At 45.4% G+C, this 24,565-nt stretch overlaps 1 protein-coding gene across 1 annotated transcript in view; it reads left to right on the top strand.

The window, feature by feature from the left end:
- Positions 1-11,399: 11,399 nt before the first annotated feature.
- The window catches only part of LOC147751132 (uncharacterized), a 64,772-nt gene continuing 51,606 nt past the window's right edge, over positions 11,400-24,565 (top strand). The window contains exons 1-2 of the mRNA XM_086937844.1: positions 11,400-11,529; positions 15,402-15,601. Of these exons, the coding sequence (XP_086793970.1) occupies positions 11,404-11,529; positions 15,402-15,601 (326 nt within the window). The 5' untranslated portion in view covers positions 11,400-11,403. The remainder of the gene's footprint in view (positions 11,530-15,401; positions 15,602-24,565) is intronic.

Raw genomic sequence — 24,565 nt, 5'->3', positions numbered from 1 at the left:
GCAAAGCTAATAGGTCTGGTCTAAGGAAACATTCAATATACTTTTCCTAGTATATGCCTCGGAAATTAAAATCTAAACAATAGACTAATAAAATCTTTAAAAAATAAATGAAAGGAGCCAACTGAAAAGTAAAGCCCTAGCTCTGCAGTAGAGTAATTTTAGTTGAACCTGCAATCAGACAAATACTGTCACACACTGTGTAATACAGGCAATGGCTGATCGGGGCTGATCCACTCCCCCACGCCGTTTACAGACATTGGTTGAAGCAAATTGGGAGTGCCACTCTGAGACAAATTAATGAAGAGGGCTGCCCCAAAACTCCTTTACATATCTATTTATTTTTTATATGACACGTTTTGATTAAATGAAGATGGCAAGACAGATAAAAGCTGTCTGTTGTCTAAACTTAAAAATTAAGGCCATTCTTATTATGTTGTCTTGTAGTAAAGGTAATCAAAAATCAAGATTAAAAGGAGAAAACTCTTTATGCAGCCATAGCATATTCACTTAAGATCCAGCATCATCAGTTTTCTCAAGAATTGTGATTGCTGACGCAGATTGCCTGCTTTTAGTTCCCAGGTGCAAGATTGGATTGAAGCAGAACAGCAAGTTGAAAATGCATCCTAAAATATGGAAAATATGCCATACATCTTTTGGAAGCTGCTTAGTCTTGAGGTCATACCAAATCTAGACAGTATCTTAACAATTGCCACCTCATAGCGCATCCATATGCTCTCACCAATTTGCATATTAAGCATTCAGAACAAGATAACATATATTGCACACCATTTGTCTCAAAGGTATAATCGGCTAATGTTGCCTCCTAAATGACTAACCATCAGAAGCTGATAAACCTGTGCATCCAGTAGAAGAAAACAACTGGGAAAGTCCCCTGGTACAAACATTCATACATATATTGCACTTTGAAAACATGACAAAGTCCAACCAGTTACTAGCCAAAAAAAAACAGAACTTGACATAAAAACATGGCGACCGTTGCATGCAAGCTTTAAAAGCATGTTGACGTCCGGTATTTTACTTCAATATTGAGGTCTGTCTCACTCTGATTTCAAGGATACGATGCAATAGGCTGGCAGGTTATAATGTTTGACTGTTTTCCTGCACTGGGAGCAACAATAGGCTGAAGGGAGTTAAAAAAAAACCTAAAAGACACGGGTGGTTTGTGTATGTGCGACGCAAGGGAGAAAGAAAGAACTACAGGGAGAAAAGCAGTTTTTAATAGCTGATCAATTTTCCTTCAGGGTAAAAAACACATTTTCAAAAAAAGTACACCGGGAGTAAGCTAAAAAGTAAATTCGTTGCATTTGTTTGCTCGGTCATTTTGGTAGTTATTAATTGTGATCACAATCAATGCAGACAGCACTCTCCTTCTCAATAAAATATTAGGTGATGTGCACTTGAGCATACCTTAGGTCAGTTGCTCTTGCTTTTACCAGAGCAAGGTGCACTTAATGCTCTAATTACATCCTCATTTGCCATTTCAGAACGTTGAACAGCACGCAAAGAAAACTAACATGCCAACCACAGAGCCACAGCTTCCGGTAATCAGCAGCAGTACCAGCAGGGAAACCATCAAGGAAGCTGATGTCTCGCTGGCAACCATTATCGACTACTTCATAAAGAGGAACAGTACCCTGAGCATGAACAGAGCCCAGCTACCACGGTCGCAGCTTTGCGCACCCCGACACGCGCCGCCATCACTCAGGTGGGCCTACTAGACCTGGACAGACACATGAATTCTTTATTAATATCCATTGGTCTATCAAGCTTTTGTTCTCTGTTGGTTTACTAATTTCTTTTATTACAGCTACCTGTGAGCAGTTGGGTCATATATGGACATAATGGATGCATCTGACTTGATTCCTGCTGTGTCCATCTACCACTCTCCCTATGGGTCACACCAGGTTCCCTTTCGTTCTCTGGTCCGCTCCCTCATTTCCGGTCTCTGTATCACACCTAGTGCAGCCTCACCTCCATCCTCGCCAGCTCTCAGTCTGTCTCCTGCGGCCATCTGTTTCCTGTCTTGGAAATGTGTCTCCCTCTTTCTGCCCTTCTGCACCGTTGTGGCCTCAGTTCCCCATGGCGTTTCTCACTCTTTTTAACCATTTTCCAGCCCACGACAAATCTAAGCATCTCCTCTTGAATATGCAATGCTCCAACCCTGGATCATCCTTCATAACGACCCCCACACCTCTAGTAAGGTTGAGGTTGTATGTCGGATCCACGCAGGCGTTAATCATGTCTGCCTTAATAACGTGGTCCGAACAACAGGGACGGCTTCTCCATTAGAGCGGAGGAGCGTCGCCCCACTGCTTTTTCATAGTGCGAGAAGCAGAAACATAAAACGGTATTTTTAATACCATTTTATGTTTCTGCTTCACGGACTGCGAGAAAGCAGAAGGGTATGCCTGGTTGGGGCAGGCGGGTAGGCGGGTAGGGGAGGAGTGGCTTGCCCAATGATGTGGGCCCTGACTGTTGGTTGGCCCTCTGGTGCCGACCAAACCAGTCATGCACACTGTGCCTTTTCTCTATGTAGGCTACACGCAGCCTACAAAGAGAAAATGGCCTCCCCATAGGCGTCGGCTGGGCGCCATCCACACCAATCACAACGCTGCCATTGCAGCGTTGTGATTGGCTAGGGGAGGGGAGGGAGGCTGCATGTGGCTGCTTCCTGTTCAGCAGAAAAACATCCCCGCCCCCCCTCCCCTCCCCACGAACCCACCAGCGAGTCATGCTGACCCGACTGCCAAACAACAAATGTGTCTTTACAACGCATTCTATTACCACGCAGGTCGTATTAATGACTACCTTTGGAAAATTGCTGGAACTGGAATAGTATAATTTACTATTCAACTCCGGTCTGTGCAACAGCAGAGAAAGTGTTGGACTTAAAGTCCAACACCAAACCAACAACGCTTTCCTTAGGGCAAGTCATTGTAACGAGTTGCGTGGTAAAGGAATGGATTGTAGAGACGCATCCGTGGTAGGGACTGCGCTGTTAAGGCACAGCGTGGTTCGAGCCGCGGTGTAAAGCCTGTTTCCCCTCTAGCGATAGCTTGAAATCACAATCTTCATCGTCTCTCTGTCTGTCCTGCCATTCTCTGCACAGATGCGACAAACCATATCACCTCCCTTTTCACATGCCATAGCTGTCCCGTTGATGGCAATTTACAACACAGCCATAGGAGTGAAAGTTACTCTGGAATGCAGTTTCGCTGCATTTGGAGAAACTGAAGATCATCGTCAAAAAAGTCTCACACCAACCCGTCAACAAACATGGGACAAGCTTGGCCTGTAGCAACTTCAGTGATATAAAAATGGGAGTGGGAGATCTGGTAGTGTGAAGTTGGGTAAATATGAAATGTAAGCCAGTGATTAACTTATTGACATGCTTGATTTTACTAAAATTACACAAGCTTTGGACTATTTGGTAACTGGGTACAAAAAGCAACATTGAGCAGCACAATGAACACAATGTAACAATTGTTTTTTCTTTGAAAAAATGTGAAAAATCTGCCTTAATGTAATATATAATACATTTGGCATGCCTGTAATGAAATATAAACTGCCATTAGATATTTTTTTCTCAGATGATTGGTTACCTTAGTGTATTTTCAAATGTATTCTTGTAAAATATTATGCAGTCCTAATTTCAAAAATAAAACTCCTTCGTGGTTAGAATCAGCTAACAATGCGCATTAGAAGATTTTGATAAAATTTACTTTTTAAAAATAAACGTTAAAACCTTCTTTCATTTCTGAATCTTGTTCCAGGTGCTTGCTCTGTCCATAAGAACATCTAAGTGGTACATTTTGATTGCCTATTGACACACATTTGATGATTTTTGATGACACCATTTTATCAAATGCTGTTTGGGAGTGCATATATTTTTGTGAAGTAGCAGAACTGACTAGGTTATTTTTTAAATACAATTTCCCATGAAGCGGCTTCAGTCTTTTTTTTCTGTATGAAGTTCCACTTTCCTATCAAATGCATCCTGTTGTATTTAGGGTTGTCTAAGGTTGGGAAGTATCATGATATATAATTTTATTTAATTTTTCGAAAATCCCCGAGCTTCATCAAGGGCAAAACTAGTAAAGTTGAAAAAAACTGGTCCAGAGTTAGACTGACCTCGACTGGAAGCCTGTCCCTAACTTTCACTATGGCGCAAGGATAGTCAGATGCGTGTTGCATCTTATGTCGTAAGGTCAGCGCATTGCTGGAGTCGTGTCGCAAGTGCGACTCAACTCCAGCAATGCTCAGCAATACCTAACATGCTGCGTCACTCCTTATGCCTGCTTCAAGCAGACGTAAGGTTTTGACGCAGCGGAGACGTAAAAGTGACTCAGTGAAAACTTGTAGATTTTTCTGCGTCACTTTTACGGGGCTTCCTTGCGATGGAACGCCCAACCTGCGCTACATTATACCGGACGCAAGTATAATGTAGCACAAGGCTTTACAACGTGACTCATCTCACAAGATGCGACACGTTCTAAATCTGTCGAGTAGTGGCTCATTTTTTACGAGGCTGCTGCGTCACAGAAGTGATGCAACGTGTCGTAAAAATGTTGCAAGGGGCTTGTTCATCTGCCCCATGAATGAATTCCTGTATCAGCCATGACTCTGGATCTGCTGGCTTGGAAGTAAAGGGCTTCAAATGTGAACCGATTTCTCTTGAACGCCCCCCACCCCACCGATGCTCTCTTGAAGCTTGTTGGTTGTGCAACGATAATGATGTTCCAGGGAAAGACAATATTCCAATAAAAGCCACATTTGCTTTGTACTATGCAAACACTAAATCACGTGCCAGGCTCGTTTTATTGGACTGCTTTGAAGTGTGTTCTGAAACTTGCGAGCTCCCCTCCCCTGCCCTCTAATTGCTGGGAGGAGGTAAAACCTGCATTTGCTTCCACAGTCTTGTGGTTTTCAATTACTGTGAATATCAGCTGCTGCTATTGGCCAGTGCTACTCAATATATTAACCAGGGAATATTGGAAGATCTAGAAGGCCCATCCAGGCTGGAAATCTAGGACTTGTGGCATAAGCTCCCAAATGGGCCTAATCCAAAGCACCCGTCGCTGCTCATTCCTCAGCCTTCATGACACCCCTCCCATCTACTGATGCTTTGCTTCCCCCGTGCCTGTACAGCCCCGCACTACACATTGCTTTCTCTCTCATGTGCATCTGCTCCTTCTGAAAAATAAAAATAACTGCTCCTTGAAACTCTTTCTCTCGTGTGCTTTCTCCCTTGGAACCACCCGCCCTTTGTTGCTCTCTCCCTAAAATGCTTCCCCCACACCTGCTATCAATGTTGCTCATTCCCTGGTGTGCTTCTCCCCCAGGTTAACACCCTTTCTCCTACATTTCGTGTTCTCCCCAGCATGTGCTTCTTCCCCCCCCCCCCTGCCTGTAAACACCCAGTGGCAGCCAGTGTCCTTGCAAAATGACAGGGTCGGTGGAAGGGTGGGCTGGGGACGACCGATAACCAAAAAAAAACCGTACCTGCCCCTCAGATGTTTCTCTTTGGCTTCGTGCACTGCAGGCACAGGCTTCCAGAATTCCCAGTGGCCAATCCTGACACTGCTCCCATGCTAGGAGTAGCATCAGGATTGGCCAGAGTACCCTGAATTTGCCCTCCCAGGTAGACTGGGTGCGGGTGCCTGCTGTCTAAAACCCGGCAATGCAGATGAAGTTGGAAACCGCTTCAGTGTGCATGACTGTTTTGCAGTCCTGAGACGGCCGGCCAAACCATCATGCATACTGACAACAATGCACCTACTACTCCCCCTCTGCCTGTCATCCACATGGCCCAGTTCCCTGGAAATGATGCTACGGAGAAAAACAGTGCTAATAAACGCGGGTTTATGATGATTTTATTTTTCATTTTTTTGGCTACTGGCAGGGGGGTGGGGGGTTTGTTACGCTCGAGTGCTTCCCCCTCACAGTTGCCTGTCACCCACACAGCTTTGGGAAAGCCAGCTTATTATCAATTGCCACATGAAAAAAGCATGTGTCGACATAAAGCAACGTTTTAAGAAGTATGGACACTGTGATAATAAAAGGAGGGGTTAGTGAAGTAGTGTGGCTCACTGGTTAGAGGCGGCAGACCCGAGAGCAGAGGACGGCCCGGGACCAGGGTTCGATTCCTGGCGCGGCAGGTTTCTGGACCAGGGTCAGCGGACTCGATAATTCTCTCGCCTCAGTGCCCACTCTGATCAGCGATCACACTCGGCAACTCTGGGCATTAGCTTGCCTCATCTTCACTAACAGCCCCACCAGACCGCTGGGGATGCCTGGTCTCACCCTGGAGATACCCATTAAGGGACCATCTCTCAGGGAAGCCAGGAAGGGTTTCGCAGTGGTTGAAGCGCCTTGGGACCCTACGGGTAAGTAGTGCGCTATATAAATGCCTATACATTAAGAAGGATACAACAACCCCTTGTCAGTCTGCCACCTCCTCAGCAACTGGCACAAGCATGCGCTATGACATTTTCACGAGCATTGTCACAAGAATGCACTATGACATTTGAAATGGCTACAACTTGTTAAGGCATCATGTGCCTCACACAGGGGTGCCTTCCTGCCCAAATACACGCCGAAACCTGACAAGTGCCCCCCGAACTCCTCCAGTCTTCTCACTCCCAAGAAAGACAACACAGTGAACACACTGCAGGCTTCATTTATGAAAACTGTTGCATGACTGCAACAAAACAGCCATTCAACAGTTTTCACTGAGCCCTCCTTGTGACACAATGGATGCTCCATATTTAATGTACAGCTCTCCATGTGGCAAGGAAAGACAGATATGTCAGGAATCCTGATGTATCTGTTGGCGCAAAAGTCATGCATTACTGGAGTTGTGTCGCAAGCATGACGCAACTCCAGCAATGCATGGGGTAGGCCTGTGCCTATGGCACTGCTTCACCCTCATGCCTGCCATGAGTCAGGCGTAAGGTTTTGAAGCAGTGGCGTCCTAGAAGTGTCGCAGTGAAATCTCATATTTTTCACTGCAACATTTCCACGAGGCTTTCTTGCGGGGGGGAAGGCCCTCTTTGCATACATTATACCAGGCGCAGGTATAATGTGGCGCAGGGCTTCTGTGACAAAATCTCTGCCCTAGGAAATGAACTTAAATCCGCAACCCACCTCCAAAATCAAAATCAGCCAGCTCCACATCTTCTCTCCGTGTTGTCCTCCCAACCCTCACCCAAAAACCTAGCGCACTGGTCCAACTTTAAAATCTATGACGATCACTCTATCTCGAGAATTCTTGCCTCCTTAAAACCGAACAATCACTTTAATGATACTCTCCCCTCTAACTATCTAGCTGCCGCCTCTCAGGCTATCATCCCTTCCTGGACCGTAATAATCAACGCCTCCCTCCTACAGGGCTCGATCCCTGATTCGCCCATCCTAAAAAAAACAAGCTGGACCCTGCCTCTGCTGAGAACTATAGACCCATATCCAACATCCCACCCCTTGCCAAAGTTCTCGAAACATGTGTGCAACAGCAGCTAAGCCTACACATCAACAACTTTCACCTGCTAGATGACTTCCAATCAGGTTTCAGATCTGGGCACAGCACGTAAACCATCCTCCTCCACATTGTGGATGACACCCTCCAAGCCCTAGACTGAGGTAAAACCTGTCTCCTAATCCTTCCAGACCTTTCCTCCGCCTTTGATACGGTGAACCACTCAATTCTCCTAGAACGCCTCAAACTCAGAATGGGATTGGATGGCATCGTCCTTAAATGGTTTAGATCCTTCCTCCAAAACCGCTCACTGAGAGTCCTCATCAATGGTGATCTATCCGCCCCCTCTCTGGTTTCTGTTGGAGTCCCCCAAGGATCAACCCTCTCCCCCACCCTCTTCAACCTTTAACTTGACCCTCTCACAGACGTGCTTTGTGCTGCCAACATCTCCTACCCATGTACGCGACGATACACAGGTCTACATAAAAATTTCTTTCCCTGAGGATATTCTCTCCCTAAACGAGGCCCTGAAACTGACAGTTCATTGGCTCACTGCCTACCAGCTGAAACTCAACGCAAATAAAACCGAATTTCTTCTGATCTCCCAATCCAAACCCAATCCAGACATCCAGGAATGGATCAAGACCATCATAGCACTAAACTGAACTCCTACCATTGTTGACTCAGCAAAATCCTTTGGAATAACCCTTGAAGGCATCCTGAATATGCAAGGCCATATAAATTCTATGGCCAAAATGGCTAGATTCCACCTGAGCTACCTAAGAAACCTAAAACCCTTCCTCGATGCGTCCGACCTTAAAACGGCATTCCAGGCCCTAGTCATTTCCAGACTTGAATATGGATGCTCTACTCTTGCAGGGCTACACAAGAACTCTTTGGCCCCATTGAAAGCCTGCCTCAACACCGCCGCCAGACTCCTAATGGGCTCAAAAAAATTTGATCACATCTCTCCCCACCTCAAAGCTCTGAACTGGCTTCCCCTAGAGGCCAGAATACAATTTAAACTAGCCTGCATTACTCGCAGAGCTCTGTACTCGAATTTCCCTACATTTCTCGCACAAAAACTTGTGATATCCGAAGGAGCCAGAAGCTACCGATCCAAAGACCTGCAGCTGCAACCAGCATGCTTCCGGAAGAAAAAACAGCATCAGCCTCCAGGTATGTGGTTGAGGACCTCCTCACACCAAGGAGCATATTTACAAGAAACTGTCGGACTGCGGTGTTAAGCCAAAATTGGTGACGCCGCACTCCAACAGTTTCAAAACACAGGATGCGCTGTATTCACAAGAATGCGGTGCATCCCTGCATTACCCCTAGCACTGGCGCTAAAAACCTGCCTAATGCCAGCTCAGGCACCCTAGTGGCAATTTGCCTAGGGTGCCTGCACTGCAGGGGTAATTGTTTATGTGCAGGAAGGGACACCTTCCGGAGCATAAACAATCTTTACATGTGATTTGCTCTTTCTATTTGTGCTGTAGAATGTAGGACATGTGGAAAGAGCAAAATACGAGGAGAAAGTAAACATTTTTCCTCATATCGCCTGCTTATACCAGGCATTCCCAGGCTGTATTTTTGGTCCTGCCCCATACCTTGTAAATATGGGGCAGCGTAAAAAAGCAATGGGTGTTGTGGTGGAATGCCCACTACAACACCCATTACATGCCCCTTTCACGGTAAGTTCTGCGTGGGAAAGGGCATTATTTACAAGGTGGTGGTAATCCACATTAAGTGGCTTAACACAGCCTTGTAAGCAAGGTGAAAGAGTTAATGCCACGAGAGCGTCAGAAAAAGTAATGTTCTGGTGGTGTTAATTCCTTGTAAATATGCCCCCAAATGTCCTCACCCCTCAGATCCCATCCTCGTCGCCACTTTTAAGAAGTGGGGACACTGTGATAATAAAAGAAGGTTTTATCAAGAATGATACGACCCCTGGTCTATCTGCTACGTTGATGGAAGACTTTGAAAGTCAAGGATCTACAATACAACAAGCATTGGCATAGCCAATAGGTCTCACATTTGGGACCTTATAAGTGTTTAGCCATGCAACAGTTAGTGTTGTTGCACCAAGGGTATTCTGCTGCATAACTAAATACTTATAGGGTCCAAAAAGCGAGACCTATTGACTATGCCAATGCTTGTTTGTTTTTTGTTGCTGTTTTGTTTAAGTTGCCAGATTTACAATAGCTGGACATGGTATTTGTGAACAGTTCTTTGCATCAAATGAACTTGTTTTCATTGCTCTGAATGTTGTTTCCATTCTGGTTGTAGGAAGCAGTCATTCCCGGGGGTGTTGGAGCTGCCCATGCGCCCAACTTTGCGAATGAGAAAAAGCCTGGTGCTGGCGCATTGTGTGGAGTGAGTGAGCCCCAGGCAGCTTGACTCACTCATACAGGAGTTCATGCACTGCACCTGCATACTCTGCATGGTTTAAGGAAACTCGACCCACTCCGTCCCAGACATCGAACACATATTTACCAAGAAACTCTGAGAAGAGCCTGCCTGCTGCACTGACGGCTGGTGGTGTGTGTGCCCAGTAAAAGCATGCACTGATGGTTGGTGGTGTGTGTGCTCTGTGGAAGCGTGCACTGACGGCTGGTGGTATGTGTGCCCGGTGGAAGCGTGCACTGATGGCTGGTGGTATGTGTGCCTGGTGGAAGCGTGCACTGACGGCTGGGGGTGTGTGTGCCTGGTGAAAGCGTGCACTGACGGCTGGTGGTGTGTGTGCCTGGTGGAAGCATGCACCAACGGCTGGTGGTGCGTGTGTGCCTGGTAAAAGCGTGCACTGACGGCTGGTGGTGCTTGCCCTTGTGGAAGCGTTCCCTGACGGCTGGGGCTGCATGCCTGATGGAAGCTTGCACCGATGGCTGGTAGTGTGTGTGCCTGGTGGAAGCATGCACCAACGGCTGATGGTGTGTGTGCCTGGTGAAAGCGTGTACCGACGGCTGGTGGTGTGTGTGCCTGGTGGAAGCGTGCACCGACGGCTGGTGGTGTGTGTGCCTGGTGGAAGCGTGCACTGACAGCTGGTGGTGTCTGTGCCTGGTGGAAGCGTGCACTGACGGCTGGTGGTGTGTGTGCCTGGTGGAAAAGCGTGCACTGATGGCTGTTGGTGTGAGTGCCTGGTGGGGAAACATGCACTGACGGCTGGTGGTGTGTGTACCTGGTGGAAAAGTGTGCACTGGTGGCTGGTGGTGTATGTTCCTCGTGGAAGCGTGCACTGGTGGCTGGTGGTGTGTGCACCCGGTGGAAAAGCGTGCACTGACGGCTGGTGGTGTATGTTCCTGGTGGAAGCGTGCACTGACAGCTGGTGGTGTGTGTGCCTGGTGGAAGCATGCACTGACGGCTGGTGGTGTGTGTGCCTGGTGGAAGCAGGAGCATTCACAGCAATAGAAGACACAAATGAAACTGACAAAGAGGGAGGGGGAGAAGTGTGGTGGGAGTGCGAGCAGAGGAGCATTCACAGCTATAGAAGACACAAATGAAACTGACGAAGAGGGAGGGGGAGAAGGGCGGGGGGAGTTTGAGCAGAGGAGCCTGATTACAGCAATAAAAACACAGATGGCAGCTGTGCACGTGCCCGGGATCGCAAGCTGGATGCCAGCAAAAGCCTCTGGTGGCACTTTTAAAGGCCACTTACTAAATGTCTCGAAGAGACAGCATGCGCTGTCTCAGGCGAGACCTAAAAAGGACACTGAGATTAATGAATTTTACTAATTTGTCACTTTTTTGCTGTTACTGAATGCAATTTAGTTTCACAATTGTTGGACATAAAATGATGGTTGGTGGTGAGTGGGCATATTGAAAACATTAATAGTTGGTTATTGTATAACTGAAGTTTGTATAGATTAACAAATTACATTTCTGTTAGTTTTCCTTGCAGAAATATTGTGATGAATTTTGAAGATAAGGTCGCGAGCTCCGAAAACAGAGAGGACTTGGAGAGAGCCACTTTTCCAGAAGGCCGTGGATCCCCTGTGCCATCTCAGTATTCACTGGCATCGTCCGTGAGGTATCAGGTAATCATGTGCTGCTCGGCCACAAACCGAGCCCTCCCCAGGGCCTTTAAGATGAAACGAACCAGTCAATATTCTCTTGTCTGTCATGGTTTGCAGTTTTTGACCATTGTGTGGTATGGAACATATTATTTCTTAAGACTCCACCATCATACCATACACTTTACCTTCCACCATGGTACACATATGTATGTATGTATGCAAGTAGAAGGCTCAACCAGTCAGATAGGGATTATGAAAAATACCATTTGGGCCGGACCAATAGTAAAATGGATGCTGTGGTCAAATTCCTTCCTGCACAAGAACAATCCTCAGAGGCATTTTCCTCTTCCTATGTGCACAGCAGAATGTAGCACATGTAGAAAGAGGAAAAAGCAAGGAGAAATTAAAAAAATTCTTCTTGTTACGCCTCACATGGGAAGACATAGCATTTTGACGTATTACCAGGTCTACCACTATTTGTAAATCTGGGAATGCACAAAAATCCTTGGGTGGATGCTCCACCCATGGAACGCCTCCCTGGGGCAGATTAATGCAAGGCAGCAATTTGCGCTGCCTTGCGTTACTCCAGATTTATCAAGCCATGGAGGGCCATGCAAGGTGGCCTTGTGTGGCTTGATAAATCTCACTACGGTTTGGCGTCACCCTTGTGCTCCTTTGTGTGGCTTGAGGGTGAAGAAAAACCTTGATAAATCTGGCCCTAAGTGTCCATTGATGCCTCTTAGTTAACCCTCATAAGTTAGGTCTGTAAAAAGCAGGTCTAATTTTCATTGGTTTCCTCTGCGGATTTGGTGACTTCATAATGCCTTACTTGTTATTCAGAATTGTCTGAGCCAGATGTCTGACCACATTATATGAGGGATGCCTGTGTGCAAGTGAAGCCTCACCCACTCAAGGAGCTGTTCAATGAGACCATTAGGCAAAAAAACACTTGTTCTAAGTATTCTGTAAATGGCAGATGCTAACGCAAAGCAGTAGCTGAGCACCTATTCCATATGTGTTTAGGTCTGGTTTGGTAGTGTCGCTGTTGCCAGACCGTATCAACCAAAAGCACAAGCTTTCATGAGTACTACAGAGAGGGGCTTTTTATTCGCCCACATGTTAGTGAACAGGAGTGAATGTTTTGATTGGGCCGAAGTTGTATGTGTTCACTTAAAATGCACTTACTCTTCAAGAGCTGTGTAATCATTTGTTTATCAAGCTGCGTGAGTCAGAGCTCTTTATCACATCAATTTTGTCACAACAGAGCTTGAACTTTTGGTCAAACACATGCCATAACTATGGTGTTTGTTCTTCTCTGGCAGCAGTACAGATGAGAGGAGGGCAGTCAGGAGGAATGTGTTGCTGTATTGCTGTTCAACCCACTTCCTCTTCCCTTTCCATTTCCAACCTCAGAGACGCCTTAACGTGGCACTCCTTGAGAGAATGTTTTTTTCTTTCTAATCATAGTTGAAGAGATTGGAGAGGCCTTTATTTAAGCTCCTGGCTCCTAAAAGTTAATTTAATGGTAAATTTATATAATTTTTAAAAATTACTTTACTAATATGTTTAATTTGCTTAAAGTTTAATATTTGTATGTATTACGTTAAGTTAAATGTACTTATTTAATACGCCTTAGTGTTATATTGTACATCCCTTATTGCTAAAACACCATTACTGCCCCTGATGCAACGCAGCTCCAAAAATTCTTTATAAACCATCACCTTAACCCACGGAGCAATTCACTATTTTCTCACAACTGGGCCCATAACTCTTACCTTACATCCACTCACACATTTATTCTACTCCGAGGATTCAGTGAAGAACTAAAAGGAGAGCCGCGGTGCTACAGTGGAGTGCCTAAACTTAAAATGCATACATTATTTACAGCTGCAGTTTTATTTTAATACCATGGTTGTTCTAAAAGAAAGATTGAAAACACCCCACTATTCATTTCTTTGATGGATCAGCTAGTAAAAGTTAATTAAAGGACAACAAGACCTGCTTAATTCTACATTCATTTAATTTTTATTTGGAGATTAAATCTCCTAGCATGATCTATATGTTTTTTACTCGAAAGAAATGATTCAGTTATGCATTAATAATCCTGAAAGAAAGGTTAAATTCAAGACATTTATTTATAAGCATGACAATTCAGTAAAATCATATGTCTTCGCACGCTTTCAAAAGTTAAAGTTCAGAAAAATTTCAAAGTCTCTGCGCCATAAGGAAAATTGAGCAGACCAACAGCATCTCGGGGTGCAACGATCAAGTCAAAAAGCAAGCTCCCTTCAAATTCCCAAATGTCCTCTTTTATACCCTTTTTCACTAACTTATCTGTCTAAATTTGTAACGTTTGTCCTAAAACGTCCGTGATTGGTCAATTTAGAGTTGGATGAGCATCACCTCATCGCTTTACTGTTCAATTTGTGCGGAGTCATCATTATGGCACAAAAAATAGTGGTGCTATTGTTCGTACTTTACTTCCTTCGAAGTGTCCTTTAAATTGTTATTCGATGTCCCATTCCCACGAGTTAACTTGCTGACTTCAACAAACTTGGCATGTGCCCCATGAAGCAGGGCACGCTGTCCTTGACCCATACTGCTCTGGCACAGGCAGCTCACATCTCCAGTTTGCGCATGCGGGCTTCGGCCGCCACCTCGGAATTAGAGTCAGTCCCATTTTGTTTGCTCACACAGGCCTCAATTTAGGAACTATTACAGAAACAAACACAAATAAAACATACATTTACAAAACAAAGCCTTTCTGTGTACCTCCCCTTTCTAATAATATCCCAGTTAGTATTTACCTACCTTTAAGCAACACATATGCGTGTGTTTACTTACCAATCTTCATGATTTATGCCACAAATAAACAGACTAAAAGCACATTCATGCAAATTTTTATTAGATTACGACAAATGCGTAACCTTTTATAACACAATATATGACAAATTAGTAAATTATGCTTGGCAACTTCATGCAAATTAGTATCCCAAGTGTATTTGTGTATGTGCATTCTATTCCATGTTGGTTAATTTCAAAACCACACGTTTAGTACATACTATTGTTACGGATAGTTAATTTTACAAGGGGTATATAAAAAAAAATTGTTCCCACCTTGCGCCATCACCCCTTCAAGCTACCATTCCTGGAATCCTAGGAACTCCTTGCTACTCTTGAACACTAACTATTCATGAACCCTAATAACCCCTTTAACACTACTGTTTTCTTCATCCACATAGACCGTGTTGTACTATGCTGGTCTCACTTGCAGATAATTCCATTTTAGTTCTATCATTTGTGATACACTCCTACCCTCCATCATAAATGGTAGGAGTCAATGTTAGTAGTAGTCAGAGTGTTCCCTCTTTACAAAAGACATAATTACAACATAGGTATGTGGCTCTTTCCAGCAGTAAATACAAATTGCAATCTGAAGAAGAATAAATTATAGAGCACCAGAAACAGATATAAACATGTTTTTACAAGTAACATACCCAAAAGCATGCCACAAAGAAAGTTCATAAAAGAGCAGTAACTCTTTTTAAGGGGACAGGACTTGATTAAGTTGAAAACATTAGAAGATGAAAAGAGTGACATTAGAATAATGCTGTTAAAACATTCATTTCTATCACTGTGTTAAGGAAATGTAGTCCCATCCCATCTGCTATTTTTCGCTATTGTGCCTGAATTATACAGAAGTATTCTTCATTACCAGAGTCTTCCTTTCTTGTTACATAACTTACATATGAGGTTTAGTCATACCAGAGACATAGAGGGCCTTTACCCAACCCAACATATTCTTTCACCATTTTCATAGGGGCCTTCCTATTCGTAGACATGTACAACATGGATTTTTTAAATCGTTTTCTTTTCTTTTTCTTTTTCTTTAGAGTAGGTCAAAGGGAAGAGTAAAACTACACAATGTCAGAGATTTTCATGGAGACGATGATGACCAAAGTGTGAAAAGCATTCAAAGTGTCAAGAGTGCAAGAAATAACACTGAATCCATTTCCAGGGCAAAATGGACTAGAGATGAGGGAAGAATGCATCAGCCAAACTACGATCAGCCACTGTGGCCTGCAACAACAAGGTAACTGCATTGGAAATCCATTAGAGAGAAAGTACCTCTTTTTTGCGTGATCTCCCTATTACTGATAATGTTGATTTTTTAACTCTGCATACTGAGGCACTGCAGACCTGCCTCAGCGTTTGTGCTTTGACTGCCTAAATTGGCTAATCCTCAATATACATATTAAGCCTTCTACTAAAGCCATTCCCTGTTAAAATAGGTATAGTGCACTGGAGGCCGTTGATTGACTTATGGAATCCCCGGGAACATCTCGTTCACCTATAGCCTTAACTGAAACTACAGACAACCAAATTTGTACCTTACAGAGTTTAAGTCTAGACTGTGGTAACTCAATGCCCATCCATTTGGTAACCGGGGATGACAACCATAAAGCAGAGGGCAATAATTGTTCCACACACGAGAGTAGAATTGAGGCAGATTGTAATACGCCGCAGGTTACAGGTAACGCTGGGATCGAGGAGCTCATAGTTCCCGCCAGTCCCAACACCCCAAATTCCTCAGTTGGATACGGGACTGAACCTGTCACAATACCCACAAATGGTAAAAGTAGAGACTTGAGCGTGGTTTCTTGGAACATCGCAGGGCTCAGGAATAAAATAACCCTCCCTGATTGGAATGAACTGATAGAAAGGTACGACCTGTGTATTTTCCAAGAGACATGGTGCTTGGAACCAGTATATAAGCCCGGCTATTCTACTTTCCATGTTTACACTCTGTGCCGATGTGCCGCTCAGGTTAATATGGTATATGAGGAGACAATAGATAGAATGGCCGCCCTCTTCCATGACAGAGGTGGGACAAGCCAGCAGAAACGAAGGAAACCTGCTGCCAGGTGGTATACCCACGATTGCAGGGAGGCTAAGTCTAATTTAATCTGTGCCATCAAAACCCGAGATCCAACTGAGGTTCGCCTAGCTCGCGCCGTGTATAGGCGCGCACTATTAGTGGTAAAAAGGGCTTGGGATGATTCCCACTGGGAGGAGTTAAAGTTGGCTAGCCAGAATAGGAATGGGGAACGCTTTTGGGCTCTAGTGAGAAATAATAATGGCGATGGAACAGACCAACTACCCAACCACATCACGGATGGGGAATGGTACGATCACTTCAGGAAACTGTATGCAGGGGTAGGGGCCCCCGAGAATCCCGATGTAACAGCTGAACACTCACCACTCCACCATGACTTACCCCCATTCATGGACCGAATAGGGCAATGGGAGGTAGAATATGCAATCAACAAAATCGTCCCAGGCAAGGCACTGGGCAAGGATGGCATTCCTGACGATCTGTTCCGTGCCTGCCCTAAGCAATGGTCCAAGTTCTTCGCCTTCTTGACCAATGCCCTTCTCCAAGGGTCTCCAGTCCCAAACTCCTGGAAGGGAGCAGAAGTGATCCCTATATATATAAGAGGGGGCCGAGGGGTGACCCTGCCAACTATCGGCCGATCAGCCTGATTGACGCTGGTCAGAAGGTGGTTAGCAGAGTCCTCCTCGAAAGGATCCTATCTTGGGCAGAGGAGAATAACATCATCTCCCCCTTCCAGGCGGGGTTTAGGGCCTGTACAAGTACTGTTGACCAGGCTTTCAGACTGCTACTATTGCATTGGAAGACCGTCTCAATTAGCAAGGGTGGTCTGTACCTGGCCTTCATCGATTTGAAGACCGCGTTCGATCTGGTCCCCCAAGGGAGGCTGTGGGCAGTCCTTCACGAGATGGGGTTCCCTCCGCCCATTCTGCACCTGCTGGCTCGCATGCACGATGGAACCTACGCACGCATTCGGTGGGGCACGAAGGAGCAGTTAACAGAAAAAATTCCGGTGAACAGAGGTGTCCGCCAAGGGTGTGTTCTGGCGCCGACCCTCTTTTCCCTATTTGTCAATGGGGTGGTTTCTTTTTTAACTGACATCGATGCTGACGCCCCTAGTTTGGCCGGTGTGAAGGTCCCCGCCATGCTCTTTGCTGACGACACGTTATTAGTTTCCAAAACGCCCATGGGGCTCCAAAAATTGCTAGATCGATTTTGTGACTTTTGCAAATTAAGGGGCTTGGTCATCAATACTTCCAAAACTAAGCTCCTTTATTTCAATCCCAGCAAAAAAGCTAATCGCACGCTCACCCTCAATGAAGAGCCGCTTGAGCGGGTCAAAACGTTTGATTATCTTGGGATTAGGATATCTGACCAACTCAAGTGGAAACCCACATTGAAAAAATGGCCTTAAACCACAAACGGGTCGTGGGTGCTATAAGCAGGGAGCATAGATCTTCAGTTTCTAGACCCATAGCCCCTGCTCTAGAGATCTATTCAGCAAAAGCAGTAGGCAGTGCACTGTACGGGGCAGAGCTCTGGGGTTTTAGCAATGTTGACCTGCTAGCAATGGCTGAAAACCAATTTTATGAAGAGCTGTTGTCCATCCCCAGGAGTTCCCCTAGCAAGCCCATTCAATACGATTTTGGACGCAGATCTATCAAAGACCTTATAATTCTGCGTCCGCTTCTTTATTGGGCTCGCCTGTGGCGTACACCGGAGCTAGAGAGCTACGCAGACGGCCTCAAAGAAATCATGAGCTTGCAGGGGTCACATAAAATAGCCTGGCTTTCCAAATTAAAGGAACTCCTGTTGGCCATCGGCCTTTGGGTGGCATGGGAGTCCGGTGCTTCATTGTCCAAATTAGAAGTCAATCGGGCTTATCGGCGGTGGGTGGATGCCCAGGAATCTAGAGCGGATAACTTGGGCAGGCTCACCGATGAGTTCCGACTGCATAAACTGTTCCCTTTCTTGAACCCTACCTGGACGTTATTAGAAAACCAAAAGACAGGGCTTTGTATGTACAGTTTAGAATAGGAACCCTACCAGTCCGCGAACGCACCTCAAAATGGAAACCCTCATACCAGACGCCTGCCACCTGCCCACACTGCAGCACCGAACTGGAAACTATCCCACATGTTTTCTTCGTCTGCTGTGCCTACAACAAGCCCAGATCTAAATGGTTAAAACCTGTTTGTCTCCTTCTCAAGACTAGATGTTATGCCCCAGCTCTAAGAATCTTGCAATCAGATTCTAACACAGTACTGGCGTGTGGGGTAGCCAAATTTCTTAGTTGGGCGTGGGTGATCAGATGTAAAGCTATGCGATGAACCCTCTTTCAGGCAATCCTTGGCATCCTGTTTTCTTTTAAACTCAAAGCTGTAAATTGTTTAATACTGTTTTAAACTGTCTTTTTAATTATTTATTGAGTGTTTTTAATATTATGAATTGTATTTTAACTGTTTTGTGCTTTTAAGATATTATCATATCGAAATAAAGCTTTGTAAAAAAAAAAAAAAAAAGCCATAGTAGAGGGCACAGGAAATATACCAATGACATGAAAAGTTAAATGTCACCTGTGGAATGCAGCCCATATTGTGTCATTCACTAAGCTGAGAAGGAAAACATGGCTTCAAGCATACATGTGTAGACTGACTCCTGCAGCATTTAAACTATAGGTATACTTGCCAAAAGAAACTATTTTGCAAGAGGGAACCCCTACTTTTAAATATTAAGTATGTAGACTTGTAGCCATCAAAGCCAGGTTCCATGGTACGTAAAAGTGGAACATGTAAGACTTTAAAGTTTGCATGTTCTTACAGTTACCTTTATTCGAAAGCTATTTTCATTTTTAGGGCCCTAGCTAGTTCTATCAAGAACAATCTAAAGTACTGTTAATGTGTTAGTCTTGTGTATTTGGTTTGGAATACACTAAAGAGAAGGTTTGACCACTGCTTTTTAATATTTATAAAAAATCTGATTCAATGGTGAAGTTGATTTTTTGACAGATGGATATAAACATATATAAGGTAATTTTTAAAAAGTAATACTTTTCCTTCCTGAAGCCCACGTTGGCCTCCTTGCAGCTAGCCTGCCAATGCAGCTTTGATGAGGTGTGAACTAATTCTCTCAGAGCGAAGACAATGGCTTGAGTCTGGCTGGATTGTTCATAGGGGTTATAGGAGGGTGTGGAAGGAATGTAACCCAGCTTAATGCAGGCTGGACAATTTAGGAGTGTACACGATTGTCGCAAACATTTTTAGTTTCGTGGTAAGCAAAGCCTGCAGACAAGTGGTCTTTTGATTCCAAAATACACTTTAACTCCTTAATTTAGCCTCAGTGGAGGAAGTAGCTGGCCCCAGAACCAATTTGGAGTGCCTGGGGACTGTTAATTACCCTAAACACACTCCCAGGAGCGCCACAAGCTCCCTACAGGGGCGCAAAGATTTTGCCATGATGGATTTTACTGAGAATGGGGTGGAATTGTTGCAGTGAGGCAACCAAAATGTGCTGTAAAAGTGAGAAGATTTACCCTTGAGGACTTTTCTCCCATTAGTCAAGAAGTGTCCAGGAGTTCCCATATCACCTAATTAGTGAATTAAACAAAATAAGCATCTCACACACAGGTCATCAGGGCACTTTCTGGGCCTGTAGCGGAACAGAAGAGAACTGGAAATTCTGTCTCATCTGTGTGGAGACCTGAAGGGAAGGACCTGCTCTTACTCGCACCCAGAATTAAGATTTGGGTTCCATGGTGCAATTTACTGTACTCCAGTGAGGCTAAAGGGACATAAAAAGCTTCAGGAGTCTTTTTTCCTGGACTTTTAAGTGTTTCGGAGGTTCAACAGAACCTCATGGCAAAGGGGTCTGATTTTAGAGGAACTTTGATGGATACAGCTTCAGAATTGCCCTTTTTGACGATTTAGGGCTCTAAAAAAGAAAATTCCAATCTCTTGACCAGGTTAAGTTTCACAACCTAACTGTCCTTTCGGGACTTTGGCAACTGTAAAATCTAATATTTCCTGCTCTGAGCTTTTCCTGTCAACACCAATAGCTCCAGCGGAACCTCATCCATTGGCTATCCAGCTTATATAGGGGTTTGTCAGATGCATCTTTCAACCTCACCCTGCTGAAGAATTTCAATTTCTATTAAAAAGACTAAGGGCAAAATGTGCGATCATTATAAATTGCGACTCGCAATTTGCACACAATTGCGACTCGCAAATTGCGCCTCGCAAATTGCGACTCGCAATCTACGATGTACAACAGTGTTTGAGACACTGATTGAGATTCCCAGCGGGGTCCCAAATGCGAACCTTCATTATTATTAATGAGACACTCGCAATTTGCGACCCCATTGGGAATGGCTGGCCCTCCCAGGTATGGTGGCCTGCTGGGCTCAGCAGACCTACATGTCTGGGACAGCTTTTAAATAAAACAGTTTTTTATTTTTTAATGCAGCCCGTTTTCCTTAAAGAAAACGGGATGCATTAAAAAAAGAAATAATGAAATGTTTTCTTTTCATTGTGTAAGGGCAGGTAGTGGTCCGTGGGATCACTGCCTGCCCCCCAAAAATAATTTCCCCTGCATTTGCGACTGCATTACCACCATCTTGAAAAGGGTTGTAAACTGCGAGTGTTTTGCGACCGCAATTGTGGTCACAAAACATTAATACATAGGGCTACGAGTTGCAACTAGGAAGGGATGCCTAAAACCGTTGTATCCCGAGCAAAGGCAAAAGTACAATTGTTTACAAGTAAATGTCCAACAAAAGGTTCAAGTCCACACGTCTACTTTTTCTTCTTCCTTTATTTTTTCATAGTAGCATCCTTGTGGATCCTAGCCAACACGTGTTTCGTCTAAAAGCGGAATACGGAAAAGACTTCCTCAGGGCAATTCTAATAAGGTATATTCTCACACTGCAATCAAAATTCCATATTGCATAGCAAATAGTCATGTAAAATAAAAAATCTCCAAAGGTTTATATCCAGGTTCAGATAGAAGCTCCAATATAAGCAAGAAAAGAGTGAAACCCCACATAAGGGGCTTAGGTCTCAAGGTCCTGAGATCATAAGCGTAGCAGAAATCACTATCACGAGAAACCTGCGTCTAATTGCGAGTCACTAAACCCTATTTTGTGAGTCGCTATTTTTTAATGCTTGATTCCGGTCTGGGAAAGACATGGCTTGGTAGTTCGGACTGGACTGTTCCCATGAGGCACAGGGTCAGAGCTGATTTGCATATAGCCAGTGTCTAACCCAGGGTGGTGTGGAGTGCAAAAAAACGATGGATTTAGGCCCAGATCCTTGTCCTGGGGTGAATGTATGACATTGTTGTACATTCTGTCCATCAACTGTGTTTTTTGCACCTCTCTCTATGCCAGCATATTTTAATACAAGCATTTGGAAGTGCTGGCATAGTCGTATTTCACTTGTAATCAGGCACAAATTTTAATTTCTAAAGTCAAGTCAAGTCAAGTCAAGAGATTTATATAGCGCGCTACATACCCATAGGGTCTCAAGGTGCTTGAGGAAGGGTGGGGAATTACTTGTCGAATATCCAAGTTTTAAGTTGCTTTCTGAATGCTATGTGGTTCTGAGTAAGGCGAAGGTGAGTGGGAAGTGAGGTCCAAGTTTTAGCTGCCAGGTAGGAGAAGGATCTGCCTCCCATGGTGGTTTTGTTGATGCGAGGTACAGTGGCAAGGGCTTGGTTGGAGGATCGTAGCTGACGGGAGGGGGTGTAGAAGGACAGTCGTGTGTTGAGGCATTCGGGTCCAAGTTCGTAAAGTGCTTTGTGTGCGTGGGTTAGGAGGCGGAAAGTAATCCTCTTATTTACGGGGAGCCAGTGGAGGTTTTTCAGGTGACCAGAGATGTGTTCTTTACGTGGGATGTCTAGTATGAGCCTGGCTGAAGTGTTCTGGATGCGTTGGAGTTTTTTCTGGAGTTTTGTGGTGGTACCGGCGTATAGGGTGTTTCCGTAGTCCAGTCGGCTCGTGACCAGTGCGTGGGTGACCGTTTTTCTAGTTTCGGTGGGGATCCAGCGAAATGTTTTTTTGAGCATGCGAAGAATGTTGAAGCAAGATGATGAAACGGCGTTGACTTGTCTGGTCATCGAGAGTGAGGAGTCCAGGATGACGCCCAGGTTCCGTGCGTGGTCCGTCGGGATGGGAGCTTTTCCAAGGGCCTCCGGCCACCAAGAGTCATCCCAGGCGGAGGGGAGGAGCCTAAGATGAGGACTTCTGTTTTGTCTGAGTTCAGTTTCAGACGGCTGTGCTTCAACCACTCGGCTACTTCTTTCATTCCTTCGTGTAAGTTGGTTTTGGCGGTGTTAGGGTCTTTGGTGAGTGAGAGGATCAGATGAGTGTCGTCAGCGTAGGAGATGATGTTGAGATTGTGTTGGCGAGCGATGGCCGCAAGGGGGCTCATGTATATGTTGAAGAGGGTGGGGCTGAGTGACGATCCTTGTGGCACGCCGCAGATGACTTCAGAGGCTTCTGACTTGAATGGTGGGAGGCGGACTCTCTGGGTTCTTCCGGTGAGGAACGAGGTGATCCATTCCAGTGCTTTTCCTTGGATTCCGACGTTTCTGAGGCGCTGTAGCAGGGTGCTATGACAGACTGTGTCGAAGGCAGCAGAGAGGTCGAGGAGGATGAGGGCGACTGTGTCTCCATTGTCCAGTAGAGTTAGAATGTCGTCTGTTGCTGCGATAAGTGCGGTCTCAGTGCTGTGTTTGGCTCGGAAGCCGGACTGTGAGGAGTCGAGGGATTTGTTGGTTTCGAGGAAGGTGGCGAGCTGGTTGTTGACAGCTTTCTCGATGGCTTTGGCCGGGAATGGAAGAAGCAAGATGGGGCGGTAGTTTTTGAGTTTGGTGGGGTCAGCTGTGGGTTTTTTCAGAAGGGCGCTGAGTTCTGCGTGTTTCCAGCTTTCCGGGAAGGTGGCGGAGTTGAGGGAGCAGTTGATGACATCTCGGAGGTGTGTGGCTATGATGGAGTCTGCTTTGTTGAAGATGTGGTGAGGGCATGGGTCAGTTGGGGATCCTGAGTGGATGGAGTTCATCAGGCGGATGGTGTCCTCAGTGGAGATTGGGTTCCAGTCGTTAAGGATGTTCAAGGGGGGTGAAGGTCCTGCAGAAGGTTGGGTGGGTTGATCTCCAGGTCGGTTGTCGAAGCTGTTGTGGATGTCTGCGATTTTGTTGTGGAAGAAGGAAGCTAGGGAGTCGCAGAGGGCTTGTGAAGGGGTGATGTCGTTGGAGTTGGCTGATGGGTTTGTAAATTCTTTGCCGATGTTGAATAATTCCTTGCTGTTGTGGGCGTTGTTATCTAGTCGGTCTTTGAATGCGGCTTTCTTGGCAGACCGGATTAGTTGGTGGTGTATGCGGGTGGCGTTTTTGAAGGCGTCCCTGGTGCTGGTGTTTGGGTCTTTTTTCCAGGCCTTCTCGAGGGAGCGACAGAGTTTCTTCGATTTCTTAAGATCATCGTTGAACCAGGAGGCGTTTTTGCTGCCTAGTTTGATTTGACGTTTTTTCAACGGTGCTAGGATGTCGGCGCTGTTGGATAGCCATTGGGTGAGGTTAATGGCTGCTTGGTCGGGGTTTGAGGAGTGGGTGGGGGGGTTTAGAAGAAGCGATGAGGAGATCTGGTCGATGGTGATTTTGTTCCAGTTTCTTCGCAGGGTGGGTTGAGGATGGTTGTGGATTGTGGTCTTATTGTAGATAAAGTGAACGCAGCTGTGGTCCGTCCAATGAAGAGCTGTGGTGTGACTGAATGAGACATGTTTGCTGGAGGTGAAGATAGGGTCGAGTGTGTGACCTGCAATGTGGGTGGGGGTAGTGACAAGTTGTTTGAGTCAGAGGTTGGCGAGATTGTCCAGAAGGGTGGTGGCGCTGCTGTCATTGCTCTTTTCCAGGTGAAAATTTAGGTCTCCCAATAGAATGTAGTCCTCGGAGGGGAGGGCGTGTGGGGTGATAAAGTCAGTGACGTCGTCACTGAATTGTGCTCGGGGTCCTGGAGGCCGGTAGAGGAGGGTGCCTCTGAGTGTGGTCTTGGGGTCGGTGTGGATCTGGAAGTGGAGGTGTTCGGCGCTGGCAAGGTTGACGTCTGAGCTGGTTGAGATGCGGATGGAGTTCTTATGGACGATAGCGATGCCTCCTCCTGTTTTCTTGATG

Source organism: Lissotriton vulgaris, chromosome 1_1, assembly GCF_964263255.1.
Source record: "Lissotriton vulgaris chromosome 1_1, aLisVul1.2, whole genome shotgun sequence".
In the NCBI taxonomy this organism is placed as follows: Eukaryota; Metazoa; Chordata; class Amphibia; order Caudata; family Salamandridae; genus Lissotriton; species Lissotriton vulgaris.
Note: the sequence above shows the minus strand (reverse complement) of the source record. Positions and strands in the feature narration are given on the sequence as shown.